General features: G+C 41.1%; 1 protein-coding gene across 1 annotated transcript in view; it reads right to left on the reverse strand.

The window, feature by feature from the left end:
- LOC102970445 (hornerin-like) overlaps nucleotides 1–16165 on the reverse strand; it is a 34418-nt gene extending 18253 nt beyond the window's left edge. The window contains exons 1-3 of the mRNA XM_042993875.1: nucleotides 16028–16165; nucleotides 11174–14345; nucleotides 10814–11100 (exon numbers count right to left, since the gene is read on the reverse strand). Coding sequence (XP_042849809.1) covers nucleotides 10814–11100; nucleotides 11174–14345; nucleotides 16028–16165 — 3597 coding nt within the window. The remainder of the gene's footprint in view (nucleotides 1–10813; nucleotides 11101–11173; nucleotides 14346–16027) is intronic.
- Nucleotides 16166–20828: the final 4663 nt, after the last annotated feature.

The raw sequence follows: 20828 nt of genomic DNA on the forward strand, positions 1-20828 counted from the left end.
TTCCTCTCCATCTGAGGGACCTGGTCGGCTTAGTCATAATTGTGGCTGGTTAAGGAGTTGGTTTTCTTTCTCCATAGGGGCCAATGGATATGAATTCTAAATTCTACTCTTCTGAAAGGAAAGCAGTAGATCACAGACCATTCAAATGCAGTTTGCTGGGCCTCATCGCCTAGAAGTTTTGACTCCCTGGGTGTGGGGTGGAGTCCCAAGAATTTGCCTCAGCCAATTCTGATGCAGCTCATCCTAGGACCCCTTTTTAGAACATTGACATAGTTATGTCTTCACTTATTTTTATCTCCTTTTTGCCTCAGAAGTGTGAGGTGCCCTGTTCCTTTTCAAGACTGATTTCTCTGTATGTGCTTTTGATTCCATTTTGTCACTTCTCAGTCCTTGGGCCAGCAGTGAATCCTTCTCTCTGGTACTGACTGTCTCACAGTCTCCTTCCCCTTGGCTTATAGATATTATTCATCTAGTAAATTTTTATTTAGTTTCCAGCATATGGTTTAATTGCCTTCTTTGCTGCTTCTCTCCTCCTGTCTATTCTTCTCTTTACCACCCTACTTCTTGAGGGGATCTTTCTTTTCCACACTGATTTTTAATAATAATTACAACCACCATAACAATAAGTGGTAAATAAGAATAGCCACTAACATATGCTCATTGATTACTATGTACTGGACACTTTTCTCTCGGGTTTCTTTTTTTTAAGTTAATTTATTTATTTTGAGAGAGAGCACACACCTGCACGTGCACGTGTGTGGGTGAGAAGGAGAGAGAGAGAGAGAGAATCACAAGCAGGCTCTGTACTGCCAAGCATGGAGCCTGATACTGGGCCTGAACTCATGAACCATGGAGATTGTGACCTGAGCTGAAACCAAGAGTCAGATGCTTAACTGACTGAGCCACCCAGGTGCCGCTGGACCAGACACTCTTCTAATTGCTTTACATATATTGACTTTGTAGCTGATATTCCACATTTCAGTTAAAAAATATTAGGACCTGATTATGGACTGTTTATTCAGTTATATTGATCTGCATTATGTACTCTTCTACCAATACCCTATCATTTTATTTACTATAACTTTATTAACTACATTTTATGTTCATGCCCATTACTTACTGGAATTCTTTTTGGTTCTGGAACACCACTTTCTTCTGCTTCTCTCCCTGCTTTGATTCATCTTTATCAATGTGCTTCACTGGGTTTTCTTTTCTGCTTGCTTCAACTCCATTTATGCCCATTAGAGCTTGCCTCCAGCTTGCTTTTCCTGCTACAGTTCCCAATACTCTCTTTTTGCCCTACATGCGTGAGCCAGAGACACCTGCTCTTTGGTCCCCAGCATACTATTTCCTTGATAACTTTGCATGGAGTTTCCCTTCTCTGCTGTAAAGTCTGGCAGTATTGCAACAGTGGATTTGTCCCAGCTCTGTGCCTCAGAGTACCTGCTGATTTAAGACCTTCAACACTTGGAATGCTCAAGCTTTGTAGATAAGGACCAAGCAGCAGCCAGGAAAGCTGCTCTGGGATAGTTCATCTACGGGGTAGAACACACAGGGCGAAGGAATCAGAGAGCATAGGAGTAGGTAGGGGGACAGGGAATTCTGGGTGTTGGGGGCAGTCGCTGTAAGATCTTTGTCTTTTAAAGAGTGTAACACTGTGGGTGGTTGTTTCTAATTAGTCCACAGTGAACTTCAAATGAGGCATACACTAAGGAGGACAAGGTCAGAAATGCCACCCCCTGGAATGGAACTTAATGAGGACCATTAAATGTGATGAGATAAATAAATGTGAGGACATGAGTTATCTGCAGCAGGGAACCTCCCTTGGAAATTGTTTCTAAGTGTGTTGCTGATGAATGAGGGTATTTCTCAAGTGTCCCTCAAGGACATTAAGTATCCTTGTATTGAGGGCAAGAAAAGGGGAGTCAGGATTATTATTAGTTGGTGTGTCTTCCACAGTGCCCAGAAGAGGGAGCTGTTCTGGTTTGAGGTATCTGTATGGTTGGACCTTGAACAACACAGGTTTGAACTGCACTGCTCCACTTATGTGTGCATTTTTTGGGATAAATGTAGTACAGTACTATTAAATATATTTTCTCTTTTTAATGATTTTCTTAACATTTTCTCTAGCTTACTTTATTGTAAGAATGTTGTTATATAATACATATACAAAATATGTGTTATTTGAATGTTTATGTTATTGGTAAGGCTTCCGGTCAACAGTAGGCTGTTAGTAATTAAATTTTTGGATGAGCCAGAAGTTATATGCATATTTTCAGCTGTGCTTATTTGGGGGAGGTCAGCGTGCCTAACCTGCTTGTGGTTCAGGGGTTAACTGTAGTTGTTTAAAGAGAAATATTACTAGCGTGGAAGATGTGTTTGTCAGACAGATCTGGGTCTCAAACCTGGCTCTACTAATGTAAGGAACTCACTTCACCTTTCCTTTTTAATAAAATGAATATAAAAAACCTCTAGTCATAAGGTTGTAATGAGAATGAAACTAAGCAATAAATAATATATTTAATAATACATATAAAACACATACTTTAATATTCCCAGCTCACATGGTACTCAATAAAGATGTTAATTTCGTACTCTTTTCCCTTTTAGGGAAAATTGTTAAAATCACCAGGTTACCATAACATGATAGGGCAACCTTTTGAGAATAAAACTCTTTTGCTCTTGAGCTCATTTAACAACCTCTGATAATCTCTTAAATGAATCTATCCAGTGGGAGGGGATATCCTGTGGTGGACAACTGTTTCCTGTTCACAATGCATGTGTATTTTGTAGTTAGTGAATTAGATCCTTAAGGCTTTGTTTAGTATGAATCTGTCTCTCAGAGCTTGATTACATCTGAGTGTACAGAAAAAAAAAATCAACTTTCTTCATCTTCAGAAGTGAGGTCTAGACTCTGGACAAGGTATTGAGACCCTATTAGATACTGCCTGAAACAATTACCTCACCCTTTTCTACCCTTTAGATTCTGTGGTTCTAACAAAGAGAAGAGAGACACATGAAAAATGGGCTTAGCTATACAACTAGGCATTTGCGTGAAATTTGTTTTCTCTTACTAGAATAATGTTTTTGCTCCTGAACTCTTGAAATTTGGAAGAGGCAAAGAATAAGGTTGGGCTGTTGCCTGGAAAAGGGGTCTGGGTTTGGCCATCATTCTTGTAGGCTCAGGTAGGATGCGCTCATGTTGCAGAGTTGATTAGACTCAGGAAAGCTGTTTCTTTGTAACTAAACTCACCAGGGACTGAAGTATGAAAACCAGAATGTCAAGAGGAAACCAGAAAGTCAGAAATGCACTGCCAGAAACACTAGGTGTCTATATTAGTGAATGGATTGTGAATGCTTTCTCTTTTTGGGAAAATTACAGGAAACCAAAATTTTCAGACAGCTCCCTGCTGAGTTTCAAGTTGAGCCAGAAAGTTGGTTGTATGATTCAGATGATGAATATCATCAGGCACTGATGTACTGATACATGTATTTCAACAGCTGGGACATGTTGGAGCAGATACGTCTGTGGACTAGCTTGTCAGAGTACTTTCTCTCTTGAGCAGTCCTTGATGGGCATTCTAACACTTATCTTTGGGCCCTCCTTTTTCTTGTGAAATAATTTGAGGTTTACAAGTTAAGTGTAGGGAGGGAATAATATAATTAACATTGTCTTGCTGAAGAAAACTTTTGGCTTTGTTATTCTTTTTTTTTAATTGAAAAGCAGTTAAGTTTTTTAAGTTGGAAGCAAGTTTTATTCTTTCTTTTTTTCTTTTTCTCTTTCTTTCAAGTTTCTATTTATTTATTTGTTTGATATAACTTATTGTCAAATTGTCTTACATACACCCAGTGCTCATCCCAACAAGTGCCCTCCTTAATGCCCATCACCCACTTTACCTTCTCCCCCACCTCCTATCAACCCTCAGTTTGTTCTCAAGTTTCTACTTAAATTCTAGTTAGTTGTCATATAGTGTAATATTGGTTGCAGGAGTAGAATTCAGTGATTCATCACTTACATACAACACCCAGTGCTCATCAGGAATGCCTTCCTCAACACCCATCACCCTTCTCTCCAGAGATAACCACTATCCTGAATTTGGTGTTTCACATTCCCAAAAGGATTTTTATATTTACCAATTATGTGCTAACCACAAACAATATATGGGATTGTTATATATGTTGTAAAGCTAAGTAAATGGTATACTATACACATAGTTTTACAACTATTTCACTCAATATTCTACTTTGGGGACTTGTCCATGTTGATACATATATCAAGTAGAAGCAGAAAACTTTTCCCTTCTTCCCTTCTAGGTTCCTTGGCTGCCCTACTAACTAAATTGACAGAAGACAGAGTAAGGTGAGAAAGATTTAATTTCATATGTATGGGAGCCCCATAAAAATATGAGACTCAAAAGCAGTCAGGCAGTTGAGGCTTATATACCTACCATCCTGAGCTAAGGAGCCGCAGGTCTGGGGCTTCAGCGGGGAGGAAGGCAATTCACAGGAAGATGAGAAGAACAAATATGCCGTGCAGATCAAGTCTTTTTGGTATAAGAAGTTATCTCTGGTAATAGCTGTCTCCTGGGACAGATTTCAGTTGGTAGTATGTAAGTATCTAGGAATTTATCCATTTTGTCCAGATTGTTCAGTGTTGGCATATAATTTTTCAGTATTCTCTTATAATTGTTTGTATTTCTGGGGTGTTGGTTGTGATCTCTCCTCTTTCATTCATACTTTTATCTGCTTGGTTCCTCTCTTTTCTTTTTGAGAGGTTTGGCTAGGGGTTTATCAATTTTGTTTATTCTTTCAAAAAACCAGCTTTTAGTTTCACTGGTCTGTTCTGTGTTTTTTTGTTTGTTTCTGTATTATTTATTTCTGCTCTAATTTTTATAATTTCCTTTCTTCTGCTTTGGGTTTTATTTGCTGCTCCTTTTCTAGCTCCTTTAGGTTGGAAAGTTTGGCTGTGTATTTAGGATCTTTCTTGCTTCTTGAGATAAGCCTGAATTGCAATGTGTTTTCCTCTTAGGATTGCCTTTGCTGCATCCGAAAGGGTTTGGATTGTTGTGTTTTCATTTTCATTTCCTTCCATGTATTTTTAAATTTGTTATTTAATTTCCTGGTTGACACATTCATTCTTTAGTAGGATGTTCTTTAACCTCCATGTTTCTGAGGGCTTTCCAAATTGTTTTCTTGCGGTTGATTTCAAGTTTCATAGGGTCGCGATCTGAAAATATGCATGGTATGATCTTGGTCTTTTTATAACTGTCGAGGGCTGATTTGTGACACAGTGTGTGATCTGTTCTGGAGAATGTTCCATGTGCACTGGAGAAAATGTGTATTCTGCTGCTTTAGAATGAAATTTTCTGAATATATCTGTTAAGTACATTTGGACCAGTGTGTCATTCAAAACCATTGTTTTCTTGTTGATCTTCTGCTTAGATGATGATCTGTCCATTGTTGTAAGTGGGATATTAAAGTCTTCTATTATTATCAATTAATTTATTTGTGGTTAATTGATTTACATATTTGGGTGTTTTTCATGTTGGGGGCATAAATATTTACAAGTGTTAGGTTTTGATGTATAGACCCCTTAATTATGATATAATGCCCTTCTTTGTCTCTTGTTACAGATTTTGTTTTAAAATCTAGTTTGTCTGATATAAGTATGGCTACTCCAGCTTTCTTTTGACTTTGGTCTCCATTAGCACGATCGATGGTTCTCCATTCCCTTACTTTCAATATCAGTTATAGAATTTTTTTTTTTAATTTTTTTTTTAACGTTTTATTTATTTTTGAGACAGAGACAGAGCATGAACGGGGAAGGGGCAGAGAGAGAGGGAGACACAGAATCTGAAACGGGCTCCAGGCTCTGAGCCGTCAGCCCAGAGCCTGACGCGGGGCTCGAACTCGCGGACCGCGAGATCATGACCTGAGCTGAAGTCGGCCGCTTAACCGACTGAGCCACCCAGGCGCCCCAGTTATAGAATTTTTAAAATTCATCCTGACTATAGGTCTATGATCTCTGCAGCTAGGGTTTGTCTGGTGTCTTCTATGCTTTTTTTCAAACCCAGCTAGTAGTCTCATGACTGCTGTTCTAAATTCTTGTTCAGATATATATCTGTTTGAGCAAGTCCCTGGCTGTGATTTCTTCTTGACCTCTCTTTTGGGGAGAATTCCTCTGTCTTGTCATTTGGCTATGTTTTTTTTTGTTTGTTTGTTTTCTGTTTTTTTTTTTTTTTGTTTTTGTTTTTGTTTTTGTCTTTGCATGTTTTAAAAGCTTGTTATGTGTCCTTCACCTGAGAGTACTACTATGTTAGAAAGGGGTCATACACTGTCTAGGGCCAACACTCCAGGAAGTGTTTCTGGTGTATGCTGTGTGTGCTCTGCTGTTATATTCTGGCTGCTCTTTCCCACTGGTCAGTCCTCTGCAGAGCTCCTCCTTATTTGCAGTGGTGAAATGTTTGGGACTTTAAGTAGGTGTGCTTTGATTTGTTGAAGTAATCCTGGGAAAAGAAAGAGGGAGTAGTTTGATTCCATTAGGAACAGGAACAGAAAAAAATCCAACAGGGAATCAAAAAACCATAAGGCTGATTCCAAGGAAAAATAAAGAAAAAAAAAAGAGGAAAAAAAAGCAGAAGGAAAAAAGAAAAGGATAAAAAAGCCTGATTCAAAAAGAAAAAAAAAAAAGGAAGGAAATGACAAAAACCTAATTAGAGACTATGAACCTGATTCCAAAAGAAAAAAAGAAAATGGTAAAAATGAAAAAAAGAAAAAAAAGAAAAAAGTTTTCTGTTGGTGCCTGGGGGTGGTGGTGGCTGTGCTGGCTCAGTGTCAGTCTTGCCCCAACAAATAAACAGTTGCCAGGCATGGTGGGGCAGGGTTTGGTGTAAGTGGGTCCTACTTTACTGGGGGCTGCTGTGTTGATCCTACTGTGTTGGTGTTGGGGAGAAATGGCTCCACCCCAATCTCTAGTCATCAGCTGGGGACCTCAACCCCTGCTGTTCAGGCAGCCCTCGAGGATTAGTGGGGGAAGTCACCTCGCCCTGTGCCAAAACTGTCTTGCATTTCTCTTACATTTTTTCTTTGGTGCGTGTGTGGGATTCAAAACCTAAAATCTTAAGGACCCGGCACTTGGTGCGCAGCTGGGATTCAAAATCCAAAGTGATAAGTGACCGGCATGGCATGGATCCACTCCCCTCCTCTGGAGTAGAGTCTCTGTCCTGCTGATGAAAGGCCTTTGGCTGGCACCTGCAGGGTCTTTTGTCCTTGGGGAGGCAATAAATCCTCTTCTAAGAGGAAGGGGACTGTTTTCTCCCTGTGCATCCCAGAGATTGCTACACCACACTATGCACTCTGGGGCTAGCTCCCTCCTCCCCAGGAGTGCATGCCATGGCTCCACTCCAGAGAAAATTGCACACTTCCAAAGCTTCCAGGTTGGAGCTCCAAAATCTGTTTGCAAAAAAGAATTGGGACACTCAGTATTTCCACCTCCCTGGTCCGTGGTCCAGAGAGGTTTTCCTCTTGTGCTAACTCGATGCTGCACTTTCTCAACCCCTCTCTTCTCTCCCTTTTGTGTCTCCACAGAAAGTGTTTCCTCCCCTCTACAGCTCCGGCATTTTCTCTTCCCCAATTCATGTCTATGCACTTTGCATCTGCCAAGCTGTCTCCCTCCACCTGTGGAGATCCTTCTGCTGCTCCGCAAATCTATTTTCTGTGTGTTCCAAGTAATCTGACCTCAATACAGCTGTGTTTGAGGAATGAGAAAAACCCAAGGTCCCCTTACTTCTCCTCCATCTTAACTCTTCCTCCTGTGTTTCTTGTTTAAGACTTCAATCTACTTTGAAGTCATAAAAATACTGTCCTGTATTTTCTTTATTGTTTAAAAATTTTTGGCTTATCACACTTTAGGTCTTTATTTGGAACTGATTTTGTGTATGGCATATGAAATGGAGATATAATTTTTTTTCACATGGAAAACCAATGATCTTGGCACTATTTGTTGAATGGTTTGTCTTTTCCCACCGAAATGCAGAATCATTACTAATATAAGTCAAGTATGCATGGGTCTGTTTCTGGATCTTCCACTGTTCTATGTGTCTGTTCTTAGAATAGTTCCACACTGTCCTGAATAATGTAACTTTGTAATATTTTGATATCTGATAAGATGACATTCCTTCTCCTTATTTAAAAATTGTCCTGGGCATTTTTAATTCTTTGCTCTTCTATATAAATTTTAGAATTAGTCAAGTTTCACAAAAAGCCTTGTGGAGACTTTAAACAAAATCAACTTTATTGAGCTGTAGTTTTCATATTATAAAGTGCATATGTAATTTATGCACTGTGTAGAATAATTCCCATTACTTTTGGCTCCCTTGTGTTCCTCTTTCTAGCCAGTTATTAAGTTCATAAGTTCTCTCATTCTGAGTTAACCACTGACCTACGTTCTGTTTTTCTATTTGTCTTTAGTAACTTTCATATAAATGGAATCATATTGTATGTACTCTTTTGTGTTTAGCTTTTCTTTTTAAAGTTTTTATTTATTTTGAGAGAGTGCAAGCAGGGGATGGGCAGAGAGAGAGAGGGAGAGAGGGAATCCCAAGCAGGCTCATTGCTGTGAGTGTGAAGCCCATCGTGGGGCTCGATCCCACAAACCATGATAGTGTGACCTGAGCCAAAACGCCAAAACGAAGATTTGGACGCTTAACTGATTGAGCCACCCAGGTGCCCCTGTGTGTAGCTTTTTTTGATCAATATAATGTTTTTGAGGTTAATCCATATCATGTTTGTTAATTCTTTTTTCCTTCCTAAATAATGTTTCATTATATGACAATACCACAGTTTGTTTATCTATTCATTCGTTGGTGGACATTTGGGTTGTTTCAAGTTTTGGGCTGTTATTAAAGCTGTTATGAACATTCATGTAAAAATCTTCATGTGGACATACGTTTTAATTCCACCTAAGGTCTGAGTTGATGGGTGATATAGTCAGGTATATTTAACCTTGTAAGAAATCGCCACACTATTTTCCAAAGTGACTGTGTCATTTTATTTTTTCACTTGTTACATCTACACTTGGTGTTGCTAGTATTTTTAATTTTGGCCATTCTAATGGGTGTGCAATAGCATCTCATCATTCATTTGCTCATTCATTTTGAGAGAGAGAATGTGAGCAGGGGAAAGACAGAGAGAGGAGAGAGAGGATCCCAAGAAGGCTGTGTTGTCAGGGAGCCTGACTCAGGGCTCAATCTCATGAACTGTGAGATCATGACCTGAGCTGAAATCAAGAGTTGGATTCTTAACCAGCTTAACAGGTATCCCTCGTGATGTTTTAAGATGTTGTTGACTAATAACATTGAACATATTTTTATGTTCTTATTGGCTATTTGTACATCTTTTTTTTGTGTGTGTGAAATGTCCATTCAGATCTTTTGCTCATTCTTAAATCGAGTTGTTTATCATTAAATTTTAAAATTCTTTGTCTATTCTGGGTTGTTTGTGAAGGACAGGACCTTGGAAAATAGCTATTTGAGTTAGTTTCTAGTTTGACTACCTGTGTGTGAGAAGTAAAACAAAGCAGGGATGAGACAGACTTTAGTATATGATCATCATAATTTGCTGTCAATTTTAATGATATCCAGTTATTTGAATCCAAAGACTTGAAACAAATATATTATAGTCAAATCAAGGAGCAATATAGCAGTGGCAGATAGTCTTCCTTTCCATCTGGGCATAAATGATGTTTTCCTACACAGAAAGACCAATGAACTACAAAAGTAGGTTGGAGACAGTATATTTCCATGCTATTGCTCTTCCTTTTTTAACCTGGAGCAAATCCTTAGGAGGAGGGGGCAAGAGCTTTATTGCTGAAACCAAGTTAGAGTCCACATTTGTATCCTTTAATCATGAAAATATCCATCCCTGCTCTTTAAGAAAGAATGCTTTTATTCACTGGTGAGGAAGAAGCTCCTAGTGCCACTTTTTAATGCCATTTGTTAGCTTATTGATTAAAGATTTACCCAAGAATAGGGTCTTGGTGGTTTTGATGGGCAAAGAAACTACCAACGCTGTGCTTTTCCTTTTACGATCTTCTCCATTCCATCACCATCCAATGTGGGGAGCACCAAAAATTATGATCCATGTTTCTGTAAGAGAGGCTTTGGCTCCAGAACTGGTAATGCATTTCTAATACTTTGTTCTTTAGGGGTGAAAGTTTGGCTTTGGCATCTTAAAATGACTAATGAGCTCTTGAAATGATATCTCAACTAAACCCCGTGCTCCTCATATGCTTTGTATTATTCTTTCAAATGTAGTCCCACACATAATTTGTTCAACTCAGTATTTCCTAACAAAGTGCTCACATATCCTACGTTCTCTGAGGAGGGAACCTTAATAACAAGGAATAGAGTACAGTTACGTGTTTAGAAGAAGAAACAGATACACCCACTTTTAAAAGAAGTTTTATAATGAATTGCTTATCTGTAACAGTGCTGTATTTCTTAAATGGCTACTTGAATGAATTTCACTTCTATTTATTATTTATCCTTAGAATTGGCACGCTGCTCTTGGATATATTCATAGAGTGGTGTGCTGCTGTGGAAATTATGGGAACTTGGGCCGGTACTTCCCCCTGCACAGTTATCTCCTCCTCTTTTATAACAGTAATCACCTTGTCTGTTATCCTCCTTGCAAATTAACAATGTATTGGTAGTGTTGGATCTAGACTGTCCAAAAGAGGGTATCAGTTGTCCAGAGCTACAATTCGAGGAGCTTTCTACTTGTCTGTAACTGCTTCCTGATTGCCCTTCATTACAGTTTGATTCGATGAAGCCAGATTCCCATGGACCTTGGCTCCATCCTTGGCTTTGTTGCATACATGTTCTTGATTGTCCATGAATACTCTCATATACATCAGGCCCACTACCTGATAGGCTGTAACACCTACTTCTTTCTTTTTGGCCGCACCCTGACCATTCCTGGCTATTTCTTCTTGATTGATTAGGGATTGAGCCCATATGGGGTCTGTTGTATTCATTATGAGTTCCACTTGAACTTGACCTATATCTCCCTTGTTGCTCATAGCTAGAACACTGACCAGATCTAGAACCACATTGTCCAGAGGTAGATGAGTGACATGAGCCATACCTATATTGCTCAGAGCTAGAACACTGACCAGACCTAGAACCACACTGCTCAGAGCTAGATGAGTGACATGGGCCAGACCCATATTGTTCAGAACTAGAACATTGACCTGAGCTAGATCTGTGTCGTCTACAGCTAGAAGATTGACCTGATCCAGACCAATGTTGTCCAGAGCCAAAAGACTGACCTGATCCAGACCCATTCTGGCCATAGCTAGACGACTGACTAGATCCAGACCCATATTGCCCAAAGCCAGAAGACTGCCCTGACCCAGACTCATGGTAACCATATTGAGAGGACTGACCTGAGCCAGATCTATGTTGGCCATGGCTAGAAGACTGTCCTGATCCAGATGCATGTTGCCCGCAGCTTGATGACTGTCCTGAAGCAGAACCATATTGTCCATAGCTAGAGGATTGACTTGAGCCAGAACCATGTTGACCATGGCCATAAAACTGTCCTGATCCAGACCTGTGTTGACCATAGCTAGAAGATTGACCTGATTCATAGCCGTGTTGCCCAAAGCCAGAAGACTGACCTGATCCAGACCCATGCTGGCCATAGCTAGAAGATTGACCTGATTCATAGCCATGTTGCCCAAAGCCAGAAGACTGACCTGATCCAGACCCATGCTGGCCATAGCTAGAAGACTGACCAGTTCTGGACCCATGTTGCCCAAAGCCAGAAGACTGACCTGATCCAGATGCGTGTTGACCACAGCTTGATGACTGTCCAGAAGCAAAACCATGTTGTCCATAGCTAGAGGATTGACCATATCCAGATTCATGCTGTGCAGAGCTTGATGACTGACCTAAGCCAGATCCATGCTCAGTGCCAGAAGACTCTCCTGAGCTATATTCATGTTGCCCAAAGCTAGAAGACTGACCTGATCTAGACCCATGATGCCCCAAACCAGAAGATTGGCCTGATCCAGACCCATGATAGCCATATCTAGAGGACTCACTTGAGCTAGATCTGCGTTGACCATAGCCAGAAGACTGTCCTGTTCCAGATGCATGTTGACCACATCTTGATGACTGTCCAGAAGCAGAACCATATTGTCCATAGCTAGAGGATTGACCTGATCCAGAACCATACTGACCATAGCCAGAAGACTGTCCTGATCCAGACTCATGATGACCAAGGCTAGAAGATTGACCTGATCCAGACCTGTGTTGCCCAAAGCCAGAAGACTGGCCTGATCCAAACCCATGTTGGCTGTGGCTAGAAGACTGACCTGATCCGGACCCATGGTGCCCAAAGCCAGAAGACTGACCTGATCTGGACTCATGATGACCATATCTAGAGGACTGACTTGAGCCAGATCTGTGTTGGCCATGGCTAGAAGACTGTCCTGATCCAGATGCATGTTGCCCACAGCTTGATGACTGTCCTGAAGCAGAACCATATTGTCCATAGCTAGAAGATTGACTTGAGCCAGAACCATGTTGACCATGGCCATAAAACTGTCCTGATCCAGACCTGTGTTGACCATAGCTAGAAGATTGACCTGATTCATAGCCATGTTGCCCAAAGCCAGAAGACTGACCTGATCCAGATGCGGGTTGACCACAGCTTGATGACTGTCCAGAAGCAGAACCATGTTGTCCATAGCTAGAGGATTGACCATATCCAGATTCATGCTGTCCAGAGCTTGATGACTGACCTAAACCAGATCCATGCTCAGTGCCAAAAGATTCTCCTGAGCTAGACTCATGTTGCCCAAAGCCAGAAGATTGACCTGATCCACACCCATGATGGCCATACCTAGAGGACTGACTTGAGCCAGATCTGTGTTGGCCATAGCCAGAAGACTGGCCTGATCTGTGTTGGCTGTGGCTAGAAGATCGACTTGAGCCAGACCTATGTCGTCCATAGCTAGTAGACTCTCTTGACCCAGACCCATGTCTACTGTGGCTAGAAGATCGACTTTGGCGAGACCTATGTCGTTCATAGCTAGAAGACTCTCCTGAACCAGACCTATGTCGGCTATGGCTAGAAGACTCACCTGAGCCATATCCATAGTGTCCACAGCTTGATAACTGTCCTGAAGTAGAACTATTTTGTCCATAACTAGAGGATTGACCTAAGCCAGACCCATGTTGCCCAAAGCCAGAAGACTGACCTGAGCCAGATCTATGTTGTTCATAGCCAGAGGACTGATCTGATCCAGATGCATGTTGTCCACAGCTTGATGACTCACCTAAACTGGATCCTGAGCTAGACTCATGGTATTTCTGACTAGAAGATTGATTAGAACCAGATCCATATTTTCCATAATTAGAGGAATGGCCTGACCAAGACCCTTGATTTTGTCTTCCACAACTCCCTGGATAACCACCTGAGTTGGATTCATGGTATTTTTGCCTAGAAGAATAACTGGAGCCAGAACCATATTGTCCATAGCTAGAAGACTGTCCAGATCCATGTTCTTCGTGACTGTGGTTAGAAGACTGTCCTGAGCCAGACCCATGGTGACCAGAGGCAGAGGACTGAACCGAGCCAGACCCATGCTTTTGTCTTCCATACCCTCCTGACTGATAACTAGAGCTGCTGCTATGTTTTCTCTGAGTAGAGGACTCATAGGAGCTTGAATGAGTTTTGCCATTGCTTATGGACTGGCCTGATTCAAACCCATATCCCTCATAACTTGAAGACTCTCTTGATTCAGAACCCTGTTTCTGTTGTCTACCAAGTCCCGATTGACCACTTGAATTGGATCTGTGTTGCCTCTGACCAGAATAATGACTCTCAGATCTCTCTTGCTGATGAGAGCCATGCTTGTTTTTCTTACTATCCTTGAAGTGGCCTGAACTTGACTCTCTCCTTTCCCCAGAGCTTTGCCTGTGCTCTGAACTAGATAAGCCTCCTTGATGACCCATTCTTCTGGAGCTGGACCCAGGCCTGTGTTTAATCCTTCTTCTGGAGCCCCCAGAATAGGAATTATTCTCTTCTGTACTTGACCCTGAATGACCTTGCCTTCTGTCCTCCTCTTCTGTTTCATTCTGTTCCTCTTGGTACTGGTGACTGTGGTCTGTCTGCTTTGACCCTGAAGCTTGGCAGTAATCTTGGCCGATGATTTTATTACAAGCCTGAGCCAATTTGAATATCATCAGAAGATACTCAGTAAAATCCACTTTCTTGTCATGATCTTGATCCAGATTTTGCATGATGATATCCACAGTGTCTGGATCATCTGGATTCTGTATAGGAGCAAGGTACAAGGGACAGCTATGTCACTGTGGACAACACACACCCAGTAATCCATTTGAAAGAAGACTGTAGAAATGTGAACGCTTGGCTTACTTAGGTGGAGCTCAACCACCTAGTCCTTTAGGCTGGAGTGTTCTATCCTGAGCCAAAAGAAAGAAAGAAAGAAAGAAAGAAAGAAAGAAAGAAAGAAAGAAAGAAAGAAAGGAAGGAAGGAAGGAATACATAATAAGCAATGAAGTGAGAATTTGCTAGAAGAGGATGCAACTGAAAGATGTTAGTGAACAAGGAAATTGATTATATTTTGTGAGCAATAGGTTAAATATGAATGATTAACATAATTATATATGACTTTTCTTTATTTGCCCAGTTATTCATTAACTCATTCAAAACAAAGATTTTTTTGCACCTACTATCTGCTTAGCATTGAGTTAGCTGCAGGGGATGAAGCAGTGAAAAAGTTTGTTTTCTGCCAAAATGGAAATTAAAGTTTAGTGGCTCAGACACACAAACTTAAAATTACAGTGTATTGTGATAATGTTTTAGAGAGTACACCAGAGGGGAACCAGTGGGGGTTTAAGGAAGGTTAATGAGAGGAAGTAATGTCTTTTGAAGTATTAGTTGGGCTTGGACAAATGAAGGGGTAGGAAAGAAAGGAGAGGGGACACGAGTTTTCGAGGCAGAGGGAACAACAGAGCTGGAGGTTAGAGGACACATGGCTCATACAAGGAAGAAATTATGGATTGTTAAATTTTGAGTCTCAATAGTCAAGAGATACTGCTAGAGAAACAAACAGGGATAAGATCATGCCTTTTAAGTTATGTGAAGGAACTTTAGACTTTATTTATTTTAAAAGCTGAAGGATTTTGAATTGTGCCGTAAAATGTTTAGATTTGCACTTAAGGTTGAGATTGGGAGTAGAAGGTGGCCTGAGCCAAAGGACTAGCAATAGTGATGGAGAGAAATGGGCAGTTTTGAGAGACTATTGATGAATTATATGGAGGGTAGAGGTGCTTGCTGAGAGAATGAGTTATGAATGGAACCAGATTTCTGCCTTGGGCAGAAGAGGAGAAAGTTTAGAGGGAAAATGATGAGTTTCATATCTGACGTACTGAATTTAAGACACCCATAGGAATCCAAATAAGAAATATTTAGTAGGCAGTTGGATATAATGAATTGATGATCAGGAGCTAGATCTAAGCTCCCAAATATTTATTTTCAGAGCTGACATTTTAAGATGTTGGTCACCATGTTTTATGATTTAGGAGGAAGATGCTAACTTTCTGAACTCTGAGGCCTTATAGTGTCAGAATCTCAAAAATAGGCAGTCAGTCAGGTCAGTCAGGATGTTCTGGGATGAAGAAAGACAAAGGGAAGAAGATGCATTTCATCTACTTTTTCTGAGAACTATCTAATTTTTTTTATTCCATAAGAATCACATAGATAGGATATTATATAACCTATGGATTTTATCTGTTCAGTAGGATCACTTCCCTTGGTCCTGTTAATGGAAACAATTGTGGGTCAACTTTTGATCATATTTCAAGCCTTTACCAAACCCTAATCTCTATCACCAAGTAGAGAGTCCTGTAGGAATCTGACAGATGTGACAAAAAGGTGGGAAGGAGTGAAGAAGAGAATTGTAGCTGTTTTCAGTCCTGAACTGGGTTCTTACCTTCAGAATTTGTTGAAACTCATTTTCCAAAAGTTCTTTCAGTTCTGCCTTATTCAATGTGTCACATTCCCCATCCTGGGTGGCATATTGGTAGAAAAGATCAATGACAGTGACAATGCCGTGTAGGAGTTTAGGCATCTTTTTGTAAATTTAACCTAAAGGAAAAAAAAAAAAAGGTGAGAGACCCACCTCTTATTACTCCTTTTTCTTGCTTAAATACATAAATAGTTACAATCATTTGTAGTATTTGTTCAGAATTAATTGGGCATGATTAATTTTATCCTGTTGAAATCAAGAACCAATCCAGAGTTGACAGACTTGTTCAAGCCATGTAGCAAGAGAGTGATGAAATTAGGAACAGAATCTGTATCTCTTATTTTCATTCCTGAATGAATGTAGGAGTAATGGCTTTCTGTTCTGAGCTTCCTGCTTCTACCAAGGATAATTTTATGAACATTGCTCTGGAGCTATAGAAATCCTGGGCGTGCCGATCCACCTACTTCCTCAATTCCTCTCTAGGTGCCAGCCACCACTATGGAGGGACAGGTCCTTCATCCACATGGCATGCCTGATTCCACCCAAGGGACACCAGTGACTAAGATAGACCCTCAAGACTTGTAGGTCAGAGGAAGTAGACAAGGTGAGCAACCACAGGCCTAGGTGGTAAAGAGCTGGGGGCAGCTGCTATTGGGCCCACTTCTGTTTTCATTCTCCAAACAGGGACTGACCCTCAGGCTTTGCTGATTATATAGCAGAGAGAAAAATCTCAGTAGTCCGGGAGCAACCTGTCTAGTGGATAATTAAGCCCCATGATCTTTAAGGAAATGACCCTGAAGAAAGAAGGTGCTATAATTCCCAGTCATCTCTTCATTTTCCTTCTCAGTAAAGTTAAAATTATATCAAAGTCCCCAATGTACATTAGAAAGAAGGCTGGTGTCCAGTGCCTCTTTGTCTTAGAGCACATACTGGATTTATGGCCCAAAGTACTCCTGTTCACTTACCTAGTTCACCAGAGGAACAAGTCGGATGGAGACTGGAATGGCTTACAGGGTGCTGCTAATTGGGGATAGTGGCCTTTTTATAGAGGGGATAATGGTCCATCTTAGGGAGGAGCTGTCCTGAGATGTCCTGATTCACCACAAATAAGCCCAGCTCCACCTCCGCCTCCATCTCCACCTTCCTGGTGATTGCCCTCTTACTTCCTTACATGCTCACCTGTGATTGCACTAGCAGTTCCCAAATCTGGGCTAGTATCAGCCCCACCTGCCAGAGTCTCTGGGCGATGCAGAAAGACCTTTGTGTATTCAACAAAGTATCTAGCATAATGCATCGATAGCCAGTTATGTGGACTTTAATTGGAGTGAATGGAATGTGTGCAGGGACATCATGGACTGAATGGCCAACAATCATGGGACCTGATATTTCAAAGGAACCTTAAGGATCATCCAGTCAAACTCCCATTTTGAGCTGAATTTTCTTATATGGATTTCCAACCAGAGTATCATCCAGGATATTATTACCCATGATATAACCATTCCTCTTGAATCAATAATGACTGCACAGGCCTTCTTGTCTCTTTACCTAACCCTATTTACCAGACCTTAGTGGCCATTCTCAATATAGCTTTCGTTTTAACTACTGTTAACCTTAGGAAGAAATCCATGCTCTTTAGCAAGGTATCTCAGAAATAGCTACTGTTAATTATTTGGTGTATGTTCTTTCTGATGTATGCATGTGTGTGTACACACACAGACACATACCCTGATGTATGTGTTTATATCACTTCTAGACTATGAGCTCCTTGAGATCAGAGGATGGGCATTATTATCACCTGTGTCACCTGGAGACTCAGCACATTTCTTGGCACAAAGAAGTCCCCAATAAATGTTTGTCGAATTGAATTGAAAGAGGAGTGAGGGTCATGACTGTAGTGCTCTGCATTGATCAACTTCCACTTTTTCACAGGATTGGGGGCTGCCCTCTCTCTTGCTATCTTCACCTCAGAGGACATGATTTCACCTAAATATAAACTGAGTCCTAGGGCGCCTGAGTGGCTCAGTCGGTTGGGCGTCTGACTTCGGCGCAGGTCATGATCTCACGGTTCATGAGTTCGAGCCCCACATCCAGCTCTGGGCTGACAGCTCAGAGCCTGGACCCCACTTCAGATTCTATGTCTCCCTCTGTCTGCCCCTCTGCTGTTTGCACTCTGTCTCTCATATTGTCTCAAAAATAAATAAACATTAAAAAAAATTCAAACTGAGTCCTAGGATTGGGAATCAACACATGCTTTCTGCTTATCCCTGCGACCTTACTCTGCATTTCATCCTTTCTGAACTATGCGTATAACATGGATGTCACTGAAGCTGGGTGAAGTCACATGGACTTAAAACTTGTGCAATACAATCATCAGGATTTGGGAAGGAGTGGTAGCAACTGTTGGTAAATGATAAATTACGTGATTCCAAATTCAACCATTATGATGCTCTGTGTTTTCTTCTAGGAGCTACCCAGAGGGCTGCACGGTCAGGATCCATGCTGTGGCCGTGTTTCTTCTGGATGCCTGATTTGGGCCACGTTGTCATGATTCCATCAGAGGAGTGAGCCTTTTGCAGGTGTGACTAAGACTGTGGGCGTGCAGGGGAGGTGGAGTTTGCTGAGTGAAGACTAATTTTCTGCAGGAGCCAGTGTTTGCCACAGAGGGACGAGGGGGTTGCTGGTGGAGACTAATCCAGGTGGATTAGTCTGGTGGAGAGGTGAATCATGCTCTCAGTGCCAGTGTTCTCCTAAATGAGGGGTCAGCAAACTTTTCCCGTAAAGAGCCAGATAGTATATATTTTAGGCTGTGTGGGCCAGACAGTCTTTTGCAGCTACCCAGCTGTGCTCTGATAGTATGAAAGCATCCACAGATGATATTTAAATGAATGAGCATGCCTGTGTTTAGTAAAACTTATTTATTGACACTGACTTATTGACGATTTAAATTTCATAATTTCACAGGTCACAATTTTTTCCAGCCACTTAAAAATGTAGAAAACGTTTTTAGCTTGTGGCCCATACAAAAAGTTGGTGACACACTGCCTATGGCATTCCTGACCCTCGTTTATATTTGTTTGTCAGGAAGATTCCCCAGGAGAGGAGTCTCAGAGTGAAGAAGAGGGCTGGGAAAGGTGGGACATCAGAACCACGAGTTCCCTTGAGTGAGAAAAGTGTGCATGTCTGTTTGTGAATGTCAGCGTGTGTGGTGGTAGGGAAAGGGACCAGAACAGGGTACCGCTGGGTGCTAATAAAAGGGAGGTACCTTTTGAGTTGATGTAAGGAAGAAATTTTTAACATCTGCATTGACTAAAAGTGCAATGAGCTTTTTGCAATGTAACTTAATTCATTGCTAGGGGCATTAAAGGAATTGTCATGTATCATATAAGCAGTTTTAGTCCTTTTGGGGCTATATTTTCTGAATACCCTCCGACATCACCAACCAGAGTTATGTTGAGCTTTATTTCCTGGTTCGTGTGATGAAAACAAGAGGCATATTGAATGTGCATTTTGGCCTCTTTGCTCCCTTTTGAGCATTACTAATGTAAGAGTTGGACTAGGTTATCACAAACATCCTTTCCCACACAGAGAGTCATGATTTTACCAGAGCATGTGCTCCACAGTGAAAGGGTGGGCATGAAGATTTCCTCTCATGAATTTGGTTCATGGTTTTCCCTTTGGAGATGACAGGGTTCAGGAGAAGAGGTTTCTTATGGTATGTGTCACGTTTTAGGTTTTTCAGTACCTCCACATTTTGGCAGAAGAAAGAGAATTATGGTCCCCTTTATACCAAGCACAGTGCTTTGCATACTTACATTCATCATTTTATTAATCCCCACAACAAGTATATGATGTAGGTATTATTACCTCCATTTTGCAGATGATAAAACAGGCTCAGAGAAAATATATAACTTGTTTTAAGTCACTTAGCTATTAAGTGGAGAAGACAGGATTCAAACTCAAATCTGCTTCTTCCTAGGAATAGCCAGGGAGTAGGGGACTATTTGTGTCTTAGAAAAGGAAGGGTTTGGAGGCATCTCCTGAGGAACGGAGTGTTTGACCTAAAACCAACCAACCAACCAACAAACAAACAAACCCACAACAACCAACCCACCAACAAACAGATAAAACTGGTGAAGATCAGCAGGTGGAGTTCTCTTCCCATCCCAGTGCACTTGCGCTGCCCTTGTCCCTAAGGCAGTGTTCTTATAGCACCATCTGCTGGGTCTTAGGAAAGTTCTGCAGAAGGTCTTTTCCTGCCTGCCCTTTCTTTCCTCTCCCATCACATCCTCTATGCAATTCCTGGTGATTCTCAATAGCTTAGTGTTTATGAAGGAGGAGACTATGCAAAAACCAGGGACATAACAAGCAGAGAATACTGATGCTCATGACTTTGCGTTAAGGGGAGTCAAAAGAAGTTGGCTATAAATTAATACTTGTCAATAGGTGTTCTTTCTAGGTACAAAAGTCATTTCCCTCTTATCTCAAAAAGTCAAAAATAAATGTGATATAATCTTATAGCTTAGCATCTATTCTCTAGGGAGTGGGGCCGGCACAGTGATCCATCTTACAGCTCCAGCCCCAGGCCCTGGAACATAGCCTGCTTGAGTATTGGTCTTCCTTTTCAGCTGTTTCTCTCTCCTGTTGGTATTTTCCCTTTTCTCCTCCAAGTTCCAGAAGATGCTCCAGATGCTGGGAATCCAGAGCTCATTCTTACTTGCACCCCCTTATTTATTCTGTCAATACCTTTCTCTAGTGTGTGTTCATC

The sequence above is a fragment of the Panthera tigris genome, chromosome C1 (assembly GCF_018350195.1).
Source record: "Panthera tigris isolate Pti1 chromosome C1, P.tigris_Pti1_mat1.1, whole genome shotgun sequence".
Lineage (NCBI taxonomy): Eukaryota > Metazoa > Chordata > Mammalia > Carnivora > Felidae > Panthera > Panthera tigris.